The 18,797-nt window shown below is 48.1% G+C and overlaps 1 protein-coding gene across 7 annotated transcripts in view; it reads right to left on the bottom strand.

The window, feature by feature from the left end:
* The window catches only part of LOC139358599 (zinc finger protein 337-like), a 33,410-nt gene extending 18,878 nt beyond the window's left edge, over window positions 1-14,532 (bottom strand). For 2 of the 7 annotated variants that reach the window (XM_071079820.1, XM_071079822.1), the window contains exon 1: window positions 480-735. In XM_071079820.1, the coding sequence (XP_070935921.1) occupies window positions 480-629 (150 nt within the window). In that variant the 5' untranslated portion in view covers window positions 630-735. Of the gene's footprint in view, window positions 1-479; window positions 736-796; window positions 982-1,569; window positions 1,699-14,452 lie in introns of those variants that run through there. The other 5 variants (XM_071079825.1, XM_071079823.1, XM_071079824.1 and 2 more) reach the window with 5 other exon arrangements.
* Window positions 14,533-18,797: the final 4,265 nt, after the last annotated feature.

Here is an 18,797-nt window from a genome sequence, read left to right as displayed (position 1 = left end):
TGATGCAGGATTGCTTGCATCCAGGAGTTTGAGACCAACCTGGGCAAAATAGCGAGACCCCAACTCCACATACACAAAAATAAAAAATTAGTTGAGCATGGTGGCAAGTGCCTGTAGTCCCAGCTAGTTGGGAGGCTGAGGTGTGAGCACTGTTTGAGCCTGGGAGGTCAAGGCTGCAGTGAGCTATTATTGTGCCACTGCACTTAGCCTGGGCAACAGTGAGACCCTGACCACCATCCCCCCAAAAAACCCAAAAGAAAAACCAAGAAAACCCCAGACAGCTTAAAGACCAAGTTGGGCTCCTCAGGCTGGCATCCAGGCCTCTGTCCTCAGGAGGGTCAGAGGTAGCCAGCAGTCTTTAGGAATAATCAGATGACAGGGGCCAATGAGGGAGGTAGGTGGGAGCTATCTCAGCAGTTTAGGCCACGCTGTGAGGAGTCTGCAGGAAGTGGCAGAGCTATGGGAGGTGGCAATCCGACACTGTCAAACCGTGAGGACCCTGGTGAGCTTGGGCATCTGTGGCCAACTGACAATGCAGGCTCGGCACAGGGCAGTGACTGCTCCTCAGAGACGTGGCCGATCCAGGGCTGTAGGTGCAATCTCCCAGTTTGGTAATGCTGAAAGCCCATCTAACCATCCAACATGCTGTCTGCCAAACCAGAGATATTCAGGTGCCCTGTGTGACTCTGCACCTCCACTAGAACACACAGAAAATCAGCTGTGGCCACCCCAAGCCAGCACCTGGCAGACTTCTGAGTTGGGAGCCTAAAGGACCACAGTCCACTCCTGCACCCACATCTAGGCCATGCTTCTCGCAGCTGTTCCAGGCAGTGGCCATGCATTTTAAGGACATCAAGGCAAGCCCCTTCCGATCCAGGCGCTCCTCTGATGGCCCACTATGGCTTGAAGACCTGCTGGCCTGGCTGAGCCTCCCAAGGCTGTACTTGGTCTCCGATACTTCCACGCAATTTTATCCCCCTCTCCTCACTGGAGTCTGATGAGGCTCCAGTCATCCCCTTTTCTCTCTTGCAGGCCTTTCCTCTAACATGAGCCCAGCCCATCTCATTGCATCTTGGGATCTGCTTCTCCTAGGACCTGGATTCATCCACCAGCCGTCTGTGAGAACGTTGACTGCTAAAACCCTTCGTCCCTGCAGTTGAGCAGTCTGCCCAGTGGCGGCCTGAGATTGAGCACACTTCTGCCTCTTCCCCATCTCCTGTACTTGCCACATCTCTCGCAACTGCCCAGGGAGCCCCTCCCACTGGAGGCCTTTGTGACCTCCCTCTCTGCCCTACCTTTCATTGACACCAACCCAACATCATCACTGGACACCTGAGTGTGGAGATTCCTGTCTTTGGCTGTAAATGCTCCCTGGGTGTTGTACACAGATCACTACTTGATAAGTGACACCCACAGGCCAGTCACTTGCTGGAGGACGCCAGGAAAGACAGATCACTCCCCAGGAGCGGTGCTGGCCTTGGTCCTGTGCTAACAATGTGACTGCTAGGGCCAGTGAAGGAAATGAGCCTATCCTGTGACAGCAAGAAGGACAGTTCTGGGAAGTCTCACCTGTCTCCTGGCTCCCTGGGGTCCCATGACTGTCTTCCTGCTCTCCATGGAGAAGGGAAGCTTGCAGATGGCTGATCTGTGGGAGGAGAGAAGTCAAAGGGTGGCTGGGTGCAGCTGCCCTCCCCACATGTGACACAGGCCTGATTCCAATACCAACTGGGGATCTGGGGAGAGCACATCTGCACAATCCCCCTGTGGGGGTCTGGCCAAAAGGTCTAGGGAGCCAGGCTCCCTGCAAATCCAGGACAAGCTCATCTGGGAGTGAAGACCCTGTGTCCCAGGAGCTGGGTGAGGTTTGTTGCTTACATCACTGAGGGGCTAAAAGGATGTGCAACACCTGCAGATGAGGTCTTGAGTTTAAGGTTAGGGCTCAGAGTTGCAGGTGTTCTTTGCATTGGACAGAACACACAAAAGCTGTCTGCCTCTTCTAGCCTCCGTCTACCTGGGTTTAAAGTCAGGATAATCACAGGGGCAGACAAACTTAAGAAGGCCACAGGCAGATGGCATTGGCAGTTATTAAGTACTGTACAACACCAAAGCCTGTAACAAATTAATAGCATGGGGAGTGTGAGCCTTCAAGAATAAAAGTCCTCAGACATGTGGTCAATCTAAGGCAGTGAGTGATCCAATGCAATTTGGATCCTGATTGCAACAAAGAATACGTGAGGAGTTTTAGCAGCCAGTGAAATCTGAACACTAATTGGATATTAGATTATCAAACATTGATTTTGTTGTTATAAAAATATTTTGGGTTTTAAAAGCATGAGCCCTTCCTTGTATACAAACTTTCAGAACATTCATGAGTGAAAATGATGTCTGGATGTGCTTAAACACCCCTTCTCACCCTCAAAAGTCAATTGAGCATTATTGGCCACACTTGATAATTTTTAGAACTGAATAATGTGTACTGGGTTCATTGTACTATTTTCTCTGAATTTTTGGAAAATAATTCCAGTAGAAATACAGGAAAAGAATTAATTGTAAATTAAAGTGGTGGGTACAATGATTTCATTAGAGTACTCACTATACTTTTTAAGTGAATGTTTTGATAAAAAAAAAATTCAAAGTAAAAACAGACATACAAGGGTGAAAAGAAGGAAATGTGAAGGAACAAAGATGCTATCGTGGTGATTATGATGAACACAGCATACATCCACTGGCCAGCAACTTTGAGACAGAAGAAGTGAACAAATACTACGGTGTTATGAAAGGAAAATAAAACTAGGGACCCCAGTCCACTATGCCAAAAGGAAAGCATGTAAGAAGCTGCCTTTTCTTTTGTTCCAAAGGAGATAGCTACAGATAAAAGGTTAAGTATCTCCATAGTAGCTGCTCTATGCACACCTTATCTTACATAAAGTGCTAATTTACTGAGTGTGAGATGAATACATAACTGATTATTCTCCTACCTGCTCCTTTTCTCTTGCCACAGGTGGATTACCATACCCTCCCTCTTTCCCCTCCAGCCTACTTTTCCCTTTTAAACAATGAAGCTCTCAAACTCATCTTTGGGGAAAGCCACTGACCTCTCTCTGGGGCATGTGCTCAACCTTGGCAAAATAAACATCTATTAGCACATCAAAAAGCTTATCCACCATAATCAAGTGGGCTTCATCCCTAAGATGCAAGGCTGGTTCAACATATGCAAATCAATACATGTAATCCAACATATAAACAGAACCAAAGAAAAAAACCACATGATTATCTCAATAGATGTAGAAAAGGCCTTTGACAAAATTCAACATCCCCTCATGCTAAAAACTCTCAATAAATTCGGTATTGATGGAATGTATCTCAAAATAATAAGAGCTATTTATGACAAACCCACAGCCAATATCATACTGAATGGGCAAAAACTGGAAGCATTCCCTTTGAAAACTGGCACAAGACAGGGATGCCCTCTCTCACCACTCCTATTCAACATAGTGTTGGAAGTTCTGGCTAGGGCAATCAGGCAAGAGAAAGAAATCAAGGGTATTCAGTTAGGAAAAGAAGAAGTCAAATTATCCCTGTTTGTAGATGACATGATTGTATATTTAGAAAACCCCATCGTCTCAGCCCAAAATCTCCTTAAGCTGATAAGCAACTTCAGCAAAGTCTCAGGATACAAAATCAATGTGCAAAAATCACAAGCATTCTTATATACCAGTAACAGACGAACAGAGAGTCAAATCATGAATGAACTTCCATTCACAATTGCTTCGAAGAGAATAAAATACCTAGGAATCCAACTTAAAAGGGATGTAAAGGACCTCTTCAAGGAGAACTACAAACCACTGCTCAGTGAAATAAAAGAGAACACAAACAAATGGAAGAACATACCATGCTCATGGATAGGAAGAATCAATATTGTGAAAATGGCCATACTGCCCAAGGTAATTTATAGATTCAATGCCATCCCCATTAATATTGACTTTCTTCACAGAATTGGAAAAAACTGCTTTAAAGTTCATATGGAACCAAAAAAGAGCCCACATTGCCAAGACAAATCCTAAGTCAAAAGAACAAAGCTGGAGGCATCACGCTACCTGACTTCAAACTATACTACAAGGCTACAGTAACCAAAACAGCGTGGTACTGGTACCAAAACAGAGATATAGACCAATTGAACACAACAGAGTCCTCAGAAATAATACCACACATCTACAGCCATCTGATCTTTGACAAACCCGAGAAAAACAAGAAATGGGGAAAGGATTCCCTACTTAATAAACAGTGCTGGGAAAATTGGCTAGCCATAAGTAGAAAGCTGAAACTGGATCCTTTCCTTACTCCTTATACGAAATTAATTCAAAATGGATTAGAGACTTAAATGTTAGACCTAATACCATAAAAACCCTAGAAGAAAACCTACGTAGTACCATTCAGGACATAGGCATGGGCAAGGACTTCATGTCTAAAACACCAAAAGCAACGGCAACAAAAGCCAAAATTGACAAATGGGATCTATATTAAACTAAAGAGCTTCTGCACAGCAAAATAAGCTACCATCAGAGTGAACAGGCAACCTACAGAATGGGAGAAAATTTTTGTAATCTACTCATCTGTCAAAGGGCTAATATCCAGAACCTACAAAGAACTCAAACAAATTTACAAGAAAAAAACAAACAACCCCATCAAAAAGTGGGCAAGGGATATGAACAGACATTTCTCAAAAGAAGACATTCATACAGCCAACAGACACATGAAAAAATGCTCATCATCACTGGTCATCAGAGAAATGCAAATCAAAACCACAATGAGATACCATCTCACACCAGTTAGAATGGCAATCATTAAAAAGTCAGGAAACAACAGGTGCTGGAGAGGATGTGGAGAAATAGGAACACTTTTACACTGTTGGTGGGATTGTAAACTAGTTCAACCATTATGGAAAACAGTATGGTGATTCCTCAAGGTTCTAGAACTAGAAGTACCATATGACCCAGCCATCTCATTACTGGGTATATACCCAAAGGATTATAAATCATGCTGCTATAAAGACACATGCACACGTATGTTCATTGTGGCACTATTCACAATAGCAAAGACTTGGAATCAACCCAAATGTCCATCAGTGACAGACTGGATGAAGAAAATGTGGCACATATACACCATGGAATACTATGCAGCCATAAAAAAGGATGAGTTCATGTCCTTTGTAGGGACATGGATGCAGCTGGAAACCATTATTCTCAGCAAACTATTGCAAGAACAGAAAAGCAAACACCGCATGTTCTCACTCATAGGTGGGAACTGAACAATGAGATCACTTGGACTCGGGAAGGGGAACATCACACACAGGGGCCTATTATGGGGAGGGGGGAGGGATTGCATTGGGAGTTATACCTGATGTAAATGACGAGTTGATGGGTACAGCACACCAACATGGCACAAGTATACATATGTAACAAAACTGCACATTATGCACATGTACACTAGAACTTAAAGTATAATAATAATAATAATAATAAAAACATCTAAATTGGTACTTGATTCTGATACTTTTTGGTTTACACGCAGTTAGAGAAGAAAAGCAGTGAAATTTCTTCTTCTGATGGCAGTTGAAAGGCGATTTATAACATTTATTTTTGTTGTTTCTGTACACTTAAATAGTTTACAGCCTTGCATGTCTCATCTGTGCTATCTTTACCTATTCCAAAGTCACAAAGATATTCTCCTACATTCAGTCTTAGAAGTTTAAACATTTTGTTTTTGGTGGTAGTATAAATATGTATTTCATTTTTTAACTGTTTGCTGCTAGGTTACAGAAATACAAGTGCTCTTTAAAAATACTGACCTTATTTTCTCAAGTTCCTAAACTGTGTGTTACTAGTATCTAGTTGTTTAACTACAGATTCTTCCATGTACACACTCACATCTGTGAATAAAAAGTTTTTCTTGTTCTATTTCAACGTTTATGCCTTTTATTCCTTTTTAATACCTTAACAAATTACCTTGATATTCTAAGATAATGCTAAAGAGTGATGAGAATCAACATTAATGCTTGTTCCTGATCTTAGTGTGAACACACTTCACCATTAAATATGATGATTGCAGCCAGGCTGTCACACATAACCTTTGTTTTATTAAGGGAAATTCTTTCTATTCCTCATCTGCTGAGAATTTTTACCCTGAATAGGTGTGAAATGTTATCAAATATTTTTCTGCATTAAGATACTCATGTAGGTTTTTCTCTTTTGCTCCCTGAAAGCAGTGAAAGGAAAATAAAAACGTGGGAACTCAAACCACTCTGCCAAAAGAAAAATATTAAGCTGAAAGCTGATTCATGCAAGAAGCTGCCTTTCCTTTCCTTCCTGAGCTGAGAACCACAGATAAAAGGTAAAATATCTCCGCCGGGCTCAGTGCGGTCGGTGGCTCACGCCTATAATCCTAGAACTTTGGGAGGCGGAGGCGGGTGGATCATGAGGTCACCATCCTGACCATCCTGGCTAACACGGTGAAACCCCCTCTCTACTAAAAATACAAAAAAATTAGCTGGGCGTGGTGGCAGGCACCTGTAGTCCCAGCTTCTAGGGAGGCTGAGGCAGGAGAACGGCGTGAACCCAGGAGCAGGTGGAGCTTGCAGTGAGCGGAGATCGCGCCACTGCACTCCAGCCTGGGTGACAGAGCGAGACTCTGTCTCAAAAAAAAAAAAAAAAAAAATAGCCGGGAGTGGTGGAGGGCGCCTGTAGTCCCAGCTACTCAGGAGGCTAAGGCAGGAGAATGGTGTGAACCTGGGAGGCGGAGCTTGCAGTCAGCAGAGATTGTGCCACTGCACTCCAGCCTGGGCGACAGAGACTCAGTCTCAAAGAAAAAAAAAAAAATTAGCAGGGCATGGTGGCAGGTGCCTGTAGACCCAGCTACTCGGGAGTCTGGGGCAGGAGAATGGTGTGAACCCACGAGGCGGAGCTTGCAGTGAGCGGAGATCACGCCACCGCACTCCAGCCTGGGGACAGAGCAAGACTCCGTCTCAAAAAAAAAAAAAAAAAAAAAAAAAAAAAGTTAAATATCTCCACAGGTAGCTTACTCTATGTTCACCCTATCGTTGGTTTTTTAGGCACAAACTCCATTTGGCTAGAATATATCATCCTTTTCATGCATTGCTGGATGCTACTTGTCCATATTTTGGTGAGAATTCTTGACTATTTTCCTCTAGAGTGATTACATATAAGGGCACATGAGAACTCTGTTGAAATGTTCTGTATCTTGATTGAGGTGATAAGTGACCTGTGTCAAAACTCATTAAAGTATACAGTTAAAAGCAGTGCTTCTTATGGTACCCAAGTTACACCTCAACATTGATTAAAAATCCTCTCAGAGACCAAATATATATGGGTAAAATAACAAGACATCTGGATTTGTTTAAAATACTTTGGCACATAAACAGGGGGAAGGGATAAATCTAACAAAACTATCTATGGTTTTAAAATTTATCGAATCTGGATGAAGGCAACATGGGGATTCATATTACCATTCTCCCAATTTTGCTACCCATTTGAGATTTTTCAGAATACTAGTTTACAGAAAAAGCATTAATCATATTGCTAATTCTATGCTTACCAAAAAATTGCCTAAAATAATCTTATAGGAACAAACTTCATTTGAAAATACTCAAAAGTCCCCAGTATTCAAGAAACTGCCCAATCAAGAAAAAGCCACATTAGAAACAGGAGGCAGTTGGCTGGGCACAGTGGCTTTCCTGTAATCCCAGCACTTTGGGAGGCTGATGCATGTGGATCGCTTGATCCCAGGAGTTCAAGACCAGCCTGGGCAACATGGCAAAGGCTTGTCTCTACAAAAAATATAAATATTAGCCATGTGTGGTGGCACGTGCCTGTAGTCCTAGCTACTCCTGGCTTGAGCCCAAGAGGTTGAGGCTGCAATGAGCTTTGTCACTCCAGCCTGGGCAACAGAGCAAGACACAGTCTCAGGAAAACAACAACAACAACAACAACAAAAACAAAACAGGAGACAGTCATATTTGCAACCCAATACTCCTTATTCCCAGTGTTCTATCCTGTCCAAGTGCTGCCTAACGGAAAAATCTCATGGTGAACTTGCCTATAGATCCCTGGGGCAAAAAATTACAGGTGCAGAATACAACAGAGCTTCTAAAGCAGCATCCCAGTTTCCACTTCCTTCCCTCAAATCCGAGAAAGCAGAGTAGACCTTTCTTACAAGGTTCTAAGCTGTTGGAGGCTGCCTGAGGGACTGCTCTCTCTGTTTTGAGGATCTCACACCTTAGGGAGGAAAAGCACTGGATCATGCTTGGCAAAGATGCAGACAGACTGAAAAGCAGATGCCTGGGGCAAGATATTATGGGTAGAGACATGCAACAGACCATCAAGGGCCCAGAGGAGAGACTCTTGGGACAAATAAGTATTTAAAAGCAGTTGCCTATGAGCAAATGGAAAAAGCCACAAGCAAAGGTAAGATCCATGCTCAAAAAAGGCCTGAGAAAATCTTAAACCTTCTCCTCAGACTGATACCAAAGCTTAGAACCAATGCCAAGGTAATAGCAAAAATCCTCCCGGGAAAAGAGTCAGTCTGCAAAAATTGGAAAAGGAGGTTGTTTTTTCCCACAATGCCTAATTTCTAACAACAACAACAACAACAACAAAAACAACTCAGAAAACATGGACCAATAGTGGAAGAAAATAAAGTGATGCAAACCTTCCCTGGAGAAACATAAGCTTCAGGCATACTAGACAGATTTTAGACTGTCTAAAATATTCTCAAAAACTCATGTAAACACATATAGAGAAAAGGAAATCAGGAAAATATATATGAACAAAATAAAAATATCAACAGAGATTACAAAAAGGAAGCAAACGAAAATTCTGGACCTGAAAACATAGTAACTGAAAAATTCAGTAGAGGGGTTTAACAGCAGATGAGCAGGCAAAAAAAAAATAATCAGTAAACATACAGGGAAGAAATTACAGAGACAGAGAAGCAGGAAGAGAAAACAATGACATAAAGTAAACAGAGCCAAGAGAGTTATAAGGCACCATTAACTGGACATATATATGGGTGTCTAGGAGAAGATGCTGATAGATTACTGAAGAAATAATGGCCAACACTTCAAAATTTGAAGACAGACATGAATCTACAAGGCCAGCACACTCAACAAACTCCAAGAATAAATTCAAGGAGGTCCCTACCCACACTTCACAACTACGCTTACATGAAACCAGCTTCAGGAACACAGGACTGGCGGGGGGAGAGAAGTTAAGAATAGTGGCATCATGCCTCTCTCAGGGATAAACTGTCACAATAGACTGAGAACTGGAGAGGGAGAGGGTTCCATCTTGTCATTTTCACAGCCCATAGTGGAGTTTCTCTCAGAGCGGACCAAAATGGGGGTGGGGAGGGTAGCAGTTTGTGTGTCAAATGTTACAGACTCTCACTGTTCTCAGAAAGGCTCGGTTGATTTTTCTGAATAAATGTTTCTCTAAATTCCTGAGTGGTCTTAAGACAAATTCTGTGTAGTTTAAATGGTTGTTTTTGGTTTTCTAAATTACAAGTTACGGTGTTTTACTGGAGATATAGTCCACATAGCTCCTCACTGCCATTTCAGAATCCACATTTCTGATTATAGTTGGGACCAGAACTAGGGCCAGGCAATTAGGTAAGTGGCTGTGATCATTATTTGTCCTCATGGGCAGAGAGGCAAAAGACAGTGGAGAAGTAGAATTAGGAGATGAGCCTGGCAGGCAGAAGGAGGAAGCGGAGGAAAAAGCCATGACAAGGAAAGCATGAACAAGCCTCAGCACCTAAGCAAGCAGATGGGTAGTTTGCCAAGGTAGGGAAACTTCCTTTACCTAGATCACAAAGAGAGAAGTAAAACAGACAGGGGGCACTACTGAGCTGGTTTCTAGATGTTTCTTCTCTCATGCTTCCCATCTTAATGAACCTGAGTGTGAAATCTGAATTGTGAGGAGAAATTTTTGAGACCTGGACAATTTCCGCATAAACTGGATAATGGGTGAAATTAATAAATTGCTAATTTTGTTGAGTGTGATTCTGGTACTCTAGTTATGTTAAAAAGCAAAACAATAACAACAAAAATAGTCCTCAGAGAAGCAGCTGCAGTAAATTTACAGATAAAATGGTGTCTTGGATTGGCTTCAAGATGCTCTATCCTGAAAACAGAAAGCGTGGGGTGGGGAGGGGGTTGGATGAAGTAAGAAGAGCAAAGTGTTAAGGTGCAAGTAGGGAACAGAGAGATTTGTTATATATTCTCTCTACTTTAGTTCCTTCTTCAATATTTTTCATTGTAAATTTGAAAAAAAAAAATTGAATATCCCTTCCAAGATAATTTGGAGAGGAAAAACAGAGGAAACCTTCATTTCCAGGGTGTGAGTGGAGAACACTGCAAACTGTTTGATCTCACTCCTGCCATCTGTTGACATCTGTGGGACTTAATATCCAGTAGGAACAGAAACTGAGAGCCAGAAGAAAGTGGTTTAAATTAGTTACCAATAAATTAGATATGAACATAAGGCAAACTTGAAACATTTAGCTCCTCCACATACATTTCATTAAAATTTTCCTAAGATTAAAAAACAGCTCCTACATTTTTGGGGATGAAAAATGTTCATATGTTGATTTGAAGATCAAGACTTCACTATATACATTTCTTAAAACTCATTAACTAGAACTTAAAATGTGAGAAATTTTGTCTCAATTATACCTCAGTGAAGCTAATTCTTAACAGAAACCCCCAAAATCCCAGCTTGCTCCACAACCCAGTCCACTTGATCCCAGATATGTTACATAAAGTAAAAATTATTATTTTTTGAGACAGAGTCTCAGTGTCCCCCAGGCTGTAGTGCAGTGGCATGTTCTCTGCTCACTGCAACCTCCATCTCCTGGATTCAAGCAATTCTCTTGCTTCAGCCTCCAGAGTAGTTGGGATTACCGGCGTGAGCCACCATGCCTGGCTAATTTCTGTATTTTTAGTAGAGACGAGGTTTCACCATGTTGGCCAGGCAGGTCTCGAACTCCTGAGCTCAGGTGACCTGCCGACCTTAGCCTCCCAAAGTGCTGGGATTACAGGTGTGAGCCACCATGCTCAGTCGTGAAAATTATTTCAACTGATTAACACACTACTTCTTAGTCTGGGAAATGGGGATTCCAATTCTTAACTTCCACACTGGTTGAAGAGATGAATATGGCAATGACTATAAAGCCCTGTCCCTGGGACAGGACAATGGCTCAGCACATGCTGACAGAATAATTTTTTACAAGACCTGGTCTGCACCATGAATGCAGCAGCCTGAATAAAGCACTGAGAGAAGAAATGTAGGGACAATGATGGAAGTGCCCTGAATGAGGGCATCAGATCTGGGGAACCTTCCCCACGAGGAGAACCAGCTGAGAGGTTCTGAGCCTCAGACGGGACAGTGTAGGGCACAAGATGTCAGACATTAGCAAAGGAAACCCATGATGGTTTAGGGCAGAGAAGGCACTGCAGGAAGGCAATACATAAGAAGTCCCCACCTGGGGTTGGGCTGTCCTCCCTTACCCTGCAGGCAGTCCTCTCATGGGTAACATGGGAGTGGAGGAAGAGGAGCTGGGGACTAAAATAGTTCTAAAATTAGCTCTGTGATCCTCAAAGGTGGCCTTGGAAATCCTCAGTACCAGGGTAGAGCCTCTTCTTGTTAAAAAAAAGGACCCAAAGTCTTCCAGAGAAGAAAACCATTGTAGGCAGGTTCCTGGGAACAGATTCCGAGTGTGGGCATCACAACAGAGCCTGTCCTGAAACGATGCTTACACTAAACACAGCTTATCCTGTCGGTGCTTCCAGAATAAGGAAGTGTTGATATTCATTATAATATTTAACACATTGAGAATTTAATATATGCCAGGGACGGTTCCAGGCATGGCACAAATTTTTCTGCATTCAATCTTCACAAATGTTCTATGAAGTGACTATTACCCACCAATTTCAGATGATGAAACAGGCACAAAACATTTAAATACCTTTCTCAAAGCAACACAGCCAAGAAAGTGATAGAGCCTGGGTTTCAGTTCTCACTGTAAAGGGTTATGTCTTAACCAGTAGGCAGGGCTCTGACATTTCTCAATGAATCTGCACAGGTTAGGAGGGGATCTGGGTCAAGCTAGATTAGCTTGCAAGGTCATGAGGTATATCTTGACTGATGGGTCTCTCTACCATGGGGTTCTGCTTACAATTTTTCCATAATGAAATGATTAAAATCAGTTATTTGGCCAGTCCACAGCCCCAGAGGCATTTAAAAAAACTGCTGGGCCCAATGGTTGCTGTTACTCCCACTCCACTAACCAAGGAAGCCCTACCAACCTGGTGAGGATGAAACTCACCTTTTTTCCCTTGCCCAAATGCGTATATATGGGGCTTGGGGAGTCCTGTCCTAGAAACCATAAAATCTAATCAGATGAGTTTTATTACTCTTATATAATGTGGCTCACTTTCCAACCTGACTCTGGTACAGCATCACATGACAGCAGATGCTGAAGGAATTTATTTTAGCCCAAAATATACTTCTTTGACAAGTTTTGAAGTGGCTGCCACAGGCGCAACATACTGAAATGGATAGCCCCGCAAAGCTGCCTTTAGTGGGAAAATTTGCATCTGTAGCAAATCTCCACTAATGTAGCCAGATCTCCTTCGTTCTAAGCCTTTCCTAGGCTGGAAGAGACAGCCAGTTTGACGCATGGTGGCTCACACCTGCAATCCCAGCACTCTGGGAGGCCGAGGCAGGTGGATCACCTGAGGTCACGAGGTCAAGACCAGCCTGAGCAACATGGTGAAACCCCATCTCTACTAAAAATACAAAAATCAGCCAGGCGTGGTGGTGGGCATCTGTAGTCCCAGCTACTCAGGAGGCTGAGGCAGGAGAACTGCTCAAACCGGGGAGGTGGTAGTGGCAGTGAGCTGAGATCACGCCACTGCACTCTAGCCTGGGCGACAGAGCAAGACTCTCTCTCAAAAAAACAAAAACAAACAAAGAAACAAAAATAACTGAAAACATACATTTACCATCTATTTTGTGTGCTGCCAACTAAGAGGCTTCATCTACATAACAAGAACTTTCATCTATGCAATCCCCTTAACTCTGGCATACTTCTGATTCCAGTCTTTAGGCAACAGCTTAAGTCTCTCAACCAATTGTCCACTAAAGAATACCTAAGTGCCCCCATGAGGTGTAAACCCGTTTGGAGATACTGGATTTTTGGGAGGAACCCATGTGTATCTTTCTCACATTGATTTATGATTTTCTGAGGCAGGATCTCGCTGTGTTGCCCAGGCTGGCATGCAGTGCAGCCAACATAGCTCGTTACAGCCTCCACCTCCCGGACTCAACTGACTGGGCCACCGAAGTAGCTGAGACCACAGGCATGGGACACTACGCTCTGCTAATTTTTTTTTTTTCTAATTTCACATAGAGACAGGGTGTCTCGCTGTGCCGCCCAGGCTGCTCTGGAACTCCTGACCTCCCACAGTGCTCAGGCTGATTTATGATTTTACCTGAAATTCCTGTCTCCCTGGATTGTATAAGATTAACCTGCAAGCCGACCACCTCGGGCACTTTCTCAGGACCTCTTGAGACTGAATAACCTGGGCCACAGTCACTCACACTGACTCAGAATAAACCTCTTTAAATATATTTTGCCATCATTAGCAGGGCTCCAGGGAAGAGGCCACCTGGGTCCCCACAGCTACCTCACCTCCCGCGGACGCTGCCCCACGCAGAGCCCCCACACACACGTCTAGAAGTGCCCGTGCCAGGACATCTGGTCCCGGCCTACCCTCCCACCCAAGGAAGATAGTCCCAAGGCGGGCTGCCCCCAACCCAAAGCAGCGCCCCTTCCCCAAAACACGCGGGCGAAGTCGTCCCCGGTCCCGCCTCCCACAACAAAGTCTGGAGCATCAAGAGTCGGAGGGAACCCGAGTCGGACCTAGTCCATCAGTCTCTGGGCTGTAAGCCCCACCCAACCGGTGGACCCAGTCTGTGGCCGAGTCCCCCACCACCTCCAGCCAAACGACCCCCGTGGCAGCTACCTAGGCCGCTGGCCCGTCCCCACTCGAGGAGCGGCGACCCTGGCACACGGAGACCTGGGTTGCTCGGCGCCCCTGTGAAATCCTGGCTGCCTAACCGCCTAACCACTACACGCAACCGGGGACGGAGACTGAGTAGCGGCCCAGACCCGGGGCGCTCGGCGAGCCGCAGCACCACAGCCCACTCCAAGGCGCGGCCTGGGTCTCCGCCCCTCCCCAGAACATGGAGACGCCGGGCCTGAGGAAGGGCGCGCGACGGCCCCAGCAGCGCCCTGGCGTCCCAGGCCTTCCCGGCCCTTCTTCCTGCGCAGGAAGGGCGGGCTGGAGAGAGGGACCCGCAGGAGCGCGACTCACCAAGGCGGCTGACGGCGAACGGAGGAGGTGAGGTCACCGACGGTGGACTACCCACCTCCCAGCTCGGTGACGCCCAGGGATTTGGACCGCTCGGCGCCGCCCGGGCTACGCTACGCAGAAGCCTCTGCGCGGCCGGGATTACGCTACCCAGAATCCTCGGCGCGACCCGTGGCTCTGCGACCCTCCGCTTCGCATCCCGGCAGTGGACTACACTCCCCAGAGTCCTCGGCGAGTCGTCCAGGTACACGCCCCAGAATGTTGGTCAAAGCCGTCCACAGGGGACTGCGCGACCCGGAATCCTTGGAAGAACTCCCCTGACCGCGACCCTGTGGTCTTTTGGACGCGGAGGGATCCTTTCAGAACCAGCGATTTCTTTTATTTATGTAGCCCTGTACATACAATAAGAATATTTGTCCATTTCTATGATATAGGTAAATAATTTTCCCACGGTCTTTTGATTATTGTTATATCTTTTTTTCTTTTCTTTTTTTTTTTTTTTGCTATGTAGTCCTTTTGATCTCTGAGAGATTTTCCTACGGATTTTGTGGTTTTATAATTTGCATTTAGATCTCTCAATGGTTTTTCTCCAGGTATACACTGTGAATATATACTTCTTTTTAAATTTTCCAATATTTTATTTTCCCATTAAATGTATTAAAAATATAGTCTTTTACCACATAATTTAAGGTTTCAGCTACATGACTGAGTATACTCACAATTTACATTTGCATTTCAGTTTCTAATTTTCCCCCATATATCTAATTATGCATCAGTGCCACTTCAGGGCAAGACCCTGGCCCTGAAGTGGATTTGAAGGGATCCTGTCCCTGATTTAATCTTGCTCTGCCTTCGCCCGTCCCTCTCCTGGCCCTACCATGGCCCTGCCCCTTCCCTGGCTCTGCTCTGGTCTTGTGCTTACCCTGAGCGAGAACTTGACCCTGCCCCAGCCTTGTCCCAGACCTGGCCATGGCCCTGCCCCTGCCCTGGGCCGGCGCTGGCACTGGCATGGACCCTGGACCTGGCTCTTGGCTACTTAAGGCCATACCCTGGCCCAGCCCTCCTCCTGACCCTGTCCTGGCCCTAATTTGCCCTGGCCCTATCCTGGCATGCTATTCTGGCCCCACCCCAGACCCTGTCCCTGTCCTGGCTCTAGCTAAGTTGGCTATGGCCGTGTTCCTGACATTGCCCTCTCCTGGTCCTGGCCCTGGCCCTGGCCCTGCCCCGGCCCTGGTCTGAACCCCGGCCCTGCAATGGACCTGCCTTGGCCCTGCCTATACCCTGCCTCTGGCCCTACCTCTGCCCTGGCCATACCCTTGCCCTGGCCTGGACTCTGATCCTGGTCCTTGTCCTGCCACAGCTGTGGCCCTGGCCCTGCCCTGCCTGTACCCTGTTCTATCCTGGGCTGGCCCTGCCGTTGTCTGGTCTTGCTATTGCCCTGCCCTAGCCTGCCTTGCTTGTGCCCTAGATCTGCCCCGGCCTTTGCTCTTGTCTTGGTTCTAGCACTGAGTCAGCCCTGGACCTTCCCTGACCTTGCCTCAGCCCTGGCACTGCCCTGGCCTTGCCTTGGCATTTGCCCTACTCTCTCTAATGCCTGGCTCTGGTCCTGCCTTGCTCTGCGCTTGTTCTGTCCTGGCACAGCCCTGGCCCTGGTCCTGCCCTTATGCAGGCCTGACCCTGCCACTGCTCTGGCTTTGACCTGGACCGTGGCCATACAGTGACCCTGCCTTGACCCTTTCCTGGCCCTGGCCTGGAACGTGGCCCTGCCAAGGACTCGCCCTGGCTCTGTCATGGCCCTGGCGTTTTCTTGGATTTGGATGTGTCCTGTCCCTTATTTGCCCCAGCCCTTCCCTGACTCTGCCCTTCCACTTCTCTGGGGTAGGGGGACAGGGTCAGGACCAGGCCAGGGCAGGGTCAGGACCAGGGTAGGGCTTTGGTAAGGCCTGAAGATGGGAAGGGCCAGGGCAGCGGCAGGGCCAGGGAAGGGTGTTAAGTTGAGGCTCTTAATGCTACCACCCCTCGCATCTTCCTCTAGGCTTTTGTGGCTTTGCCCGCCCAGCTGCTCTGTGCCAGGAGGAGGAGGAGACGCCTGGAGCCTAAGACACCACGGCTTGCCTCGCTGAGGGTGGGTGGCAGTGACGGAGACTGCAGCATGCTGGAACGGTAGGAGAGTGACCACGCTAGGAGGTCAGGCGGCTGCAGCCAGGGTTGGGGGTGAGGCTTACAGCGATGGCCGGGCTGCGGCAGTGGCCAGGTGGTAGAAGCCTTGTAGGGTGGGCTGTTGCATTGGCAATGGGCCTGGCTTTGCCCTGCCACTGCCGTGGACCTGGCCCTGTACTGCCCTGCCTTGCCCTGGCCCTGCCCTACTGTTACCTGGACTGTCTCGGCCCTGCCCTGCTCCGATCCCATCCTGGTTTTGCCTTTGCACTGGCCTTTCCCTGAACCTGTGCTGGCCCGGCCTTGGCTCTGGCCCTGCCTCTTGTCCTGACCCTGGTCCTGTCATGGCACTGGCCCTGCTAGTGGTCATGGTCCTGCTCCTGTTCTGGCCTTGACCTGGCCTTGGACGTGTCCTGGCCCAGATTTGTTCTGGCCCTGCCTTGGCCCTTCCCTGCCCTGGCCCCACCGTGGCCCTGCGTGTTGTGCCCTCTCCTGGCACTGACTTTGCCCTGTCATGGCACAGTGGTGCCATTGACCTGCCTTGCACTGCCCTGGTTGTGCCCTGGCCCTGGCTGGCACTGGCCTCTCCCTGGATCTGCTCTGACCCTGCCTTGGCCTTTGCCCTGTCCTCACTATGTCCTGGCCCTGGCCTTGTTCTGGCTTAGCCCGGGCCCTGGCCCTAGCCCTGGTCCTACCGTATCCCTGGCCTTGCCCTTATCCAGACCCTGCCCCTGCCTCTGCCCTGGCCCTGGCCTGGAACCTGGTCCTGTCAAGGACTTGCCCCGACTCTGCCATGGCCCTGGCCCTGCTCTGCCTTGGTCCTGGTCCTGACCCAGACCCTTTCCTGGCTGTGCCCTGGCCATGGCCTTTCCTTGGCCCTGAGTTGGCAGTGGTCTGCCCCTGGTCTTGCCACCACCTTACCCTGCCATGCACTGGATGTGTCATCAGCCTGCCCTGGCCCTACCTTGTCCCTCACCCTAGTCTTCGCTAGGCCCTGCTCTGGACCTGGCCCTAGCCCAGACCTGGCCCTGACCCTGGCCCTGGCCTTTGTCCTTCATAGCCCTGGGCCTGAAATGGACTTGGAGGTGTCCTGGCCCTGGAGTGACCTGGCTCTGCCTTGGCCTGTCCTTGCCCTGCCCCTACCATCAGCTTGCCCTGTTCTGCCCTGTCCTAGTACTGACCCGGCTGTGTCATTGCCCTGCCCTACCCTGCCTTGGCTGTGCCCTGGCTCGATTCCGGCCCTGGCCCCGCCCTGTGCATGCCATGACACTACCTCAGCCTTGGCACTAGCCTGGTCCTTTCCTGGCATCAGCCCTGCTCTTTCTATGGACCGCCTTTTGTCGTGTCCTGCGCTGGCCATTCCATGCCCTGCCCTGCCCTGACTCAGCCCTGGCCTTGGCATTGCCCTTGGTCCTGCCATATTTCTTGCCCTGTCCCTATCCTGGCCTTGGCCCTGACCCTTACCTTGCTCTGGCCCTGCCCTTGCCCTTACGCAGCCCCTGGCCCTGTCATGGACCTGCCCTGGACCTGTCCTGGCCCTGGCCCTGCCCTGCTTCAGACCTTGCCCTGGTTCTCCCCTGGCCCTGACCGTGAAATGCCTGGCCCTACCCTGGCCTTGCACTGCCCTGGCCCTTGCCCTGACTCTGGTCCTGTCACTGGAAAAGCCCCAGCCCTGTTGCTCGTCTTCCCATGGCCCAGACCCTGCCTTGGCCCTGCCCTGACACTGTCCTGGACGCTGGCTGTGCCAAGAACCTGCACTGTTGTTGCCCTTGTTTTGCTCCTGTCCCGAACCTGGTCCTGCCCAGGCCATGGCCATGGCCCTGTCCCTGCCCTGGCTGTTCCCTGGCCCTGCTCAGGTCTTGGCACTGTCCCGGCCCTGCCCTGCCTTGGCCCTATGCTTTCCTGGCCCTGCCTTGCCTGCCCTGGCCCTGCCTTGCCTGCCCTGGTCCTGCCTTGGCCGTACTCTAGCTTTGACCCTGCGCTGGCCCTACCTTGGCCTTCACCCTAGCCTTGCCTGGGCACTGTGCTGGACCTGGCCATAGCACAGACCTGGTTGTGGCCCTGGCCCTGCCATGGCCCTGTCCCAGACCCTAGCCCTGCCAGGTACCTGTCCTGGCCCTGCTCTGGGCCTGGCTTTGTCCTTGGTTCTTAGATGACCCTGGCCCTGCCCCTGCCCTTGCCCTGGCACTGG

Source organism: Macaca nemestrina, chromosome 15 (genome assembly GCF_043159975.1).
Source record: "Macaca nemestrina isolate mMacNem1 chromosome 15, mMacNem.hap1, whole genome shotgun sequence".
In the NCBI taxonomy this organism is placed as follows: domain Eukaryota; kingdom Metazoa; phylum Chordata; class Mammalia; order Primates; family Cercopithecidae; genus Macaca; species Macaca nemestrina.
This window is presented reverse-complemented; position numbering and strand designations above follow the sequence as displayed.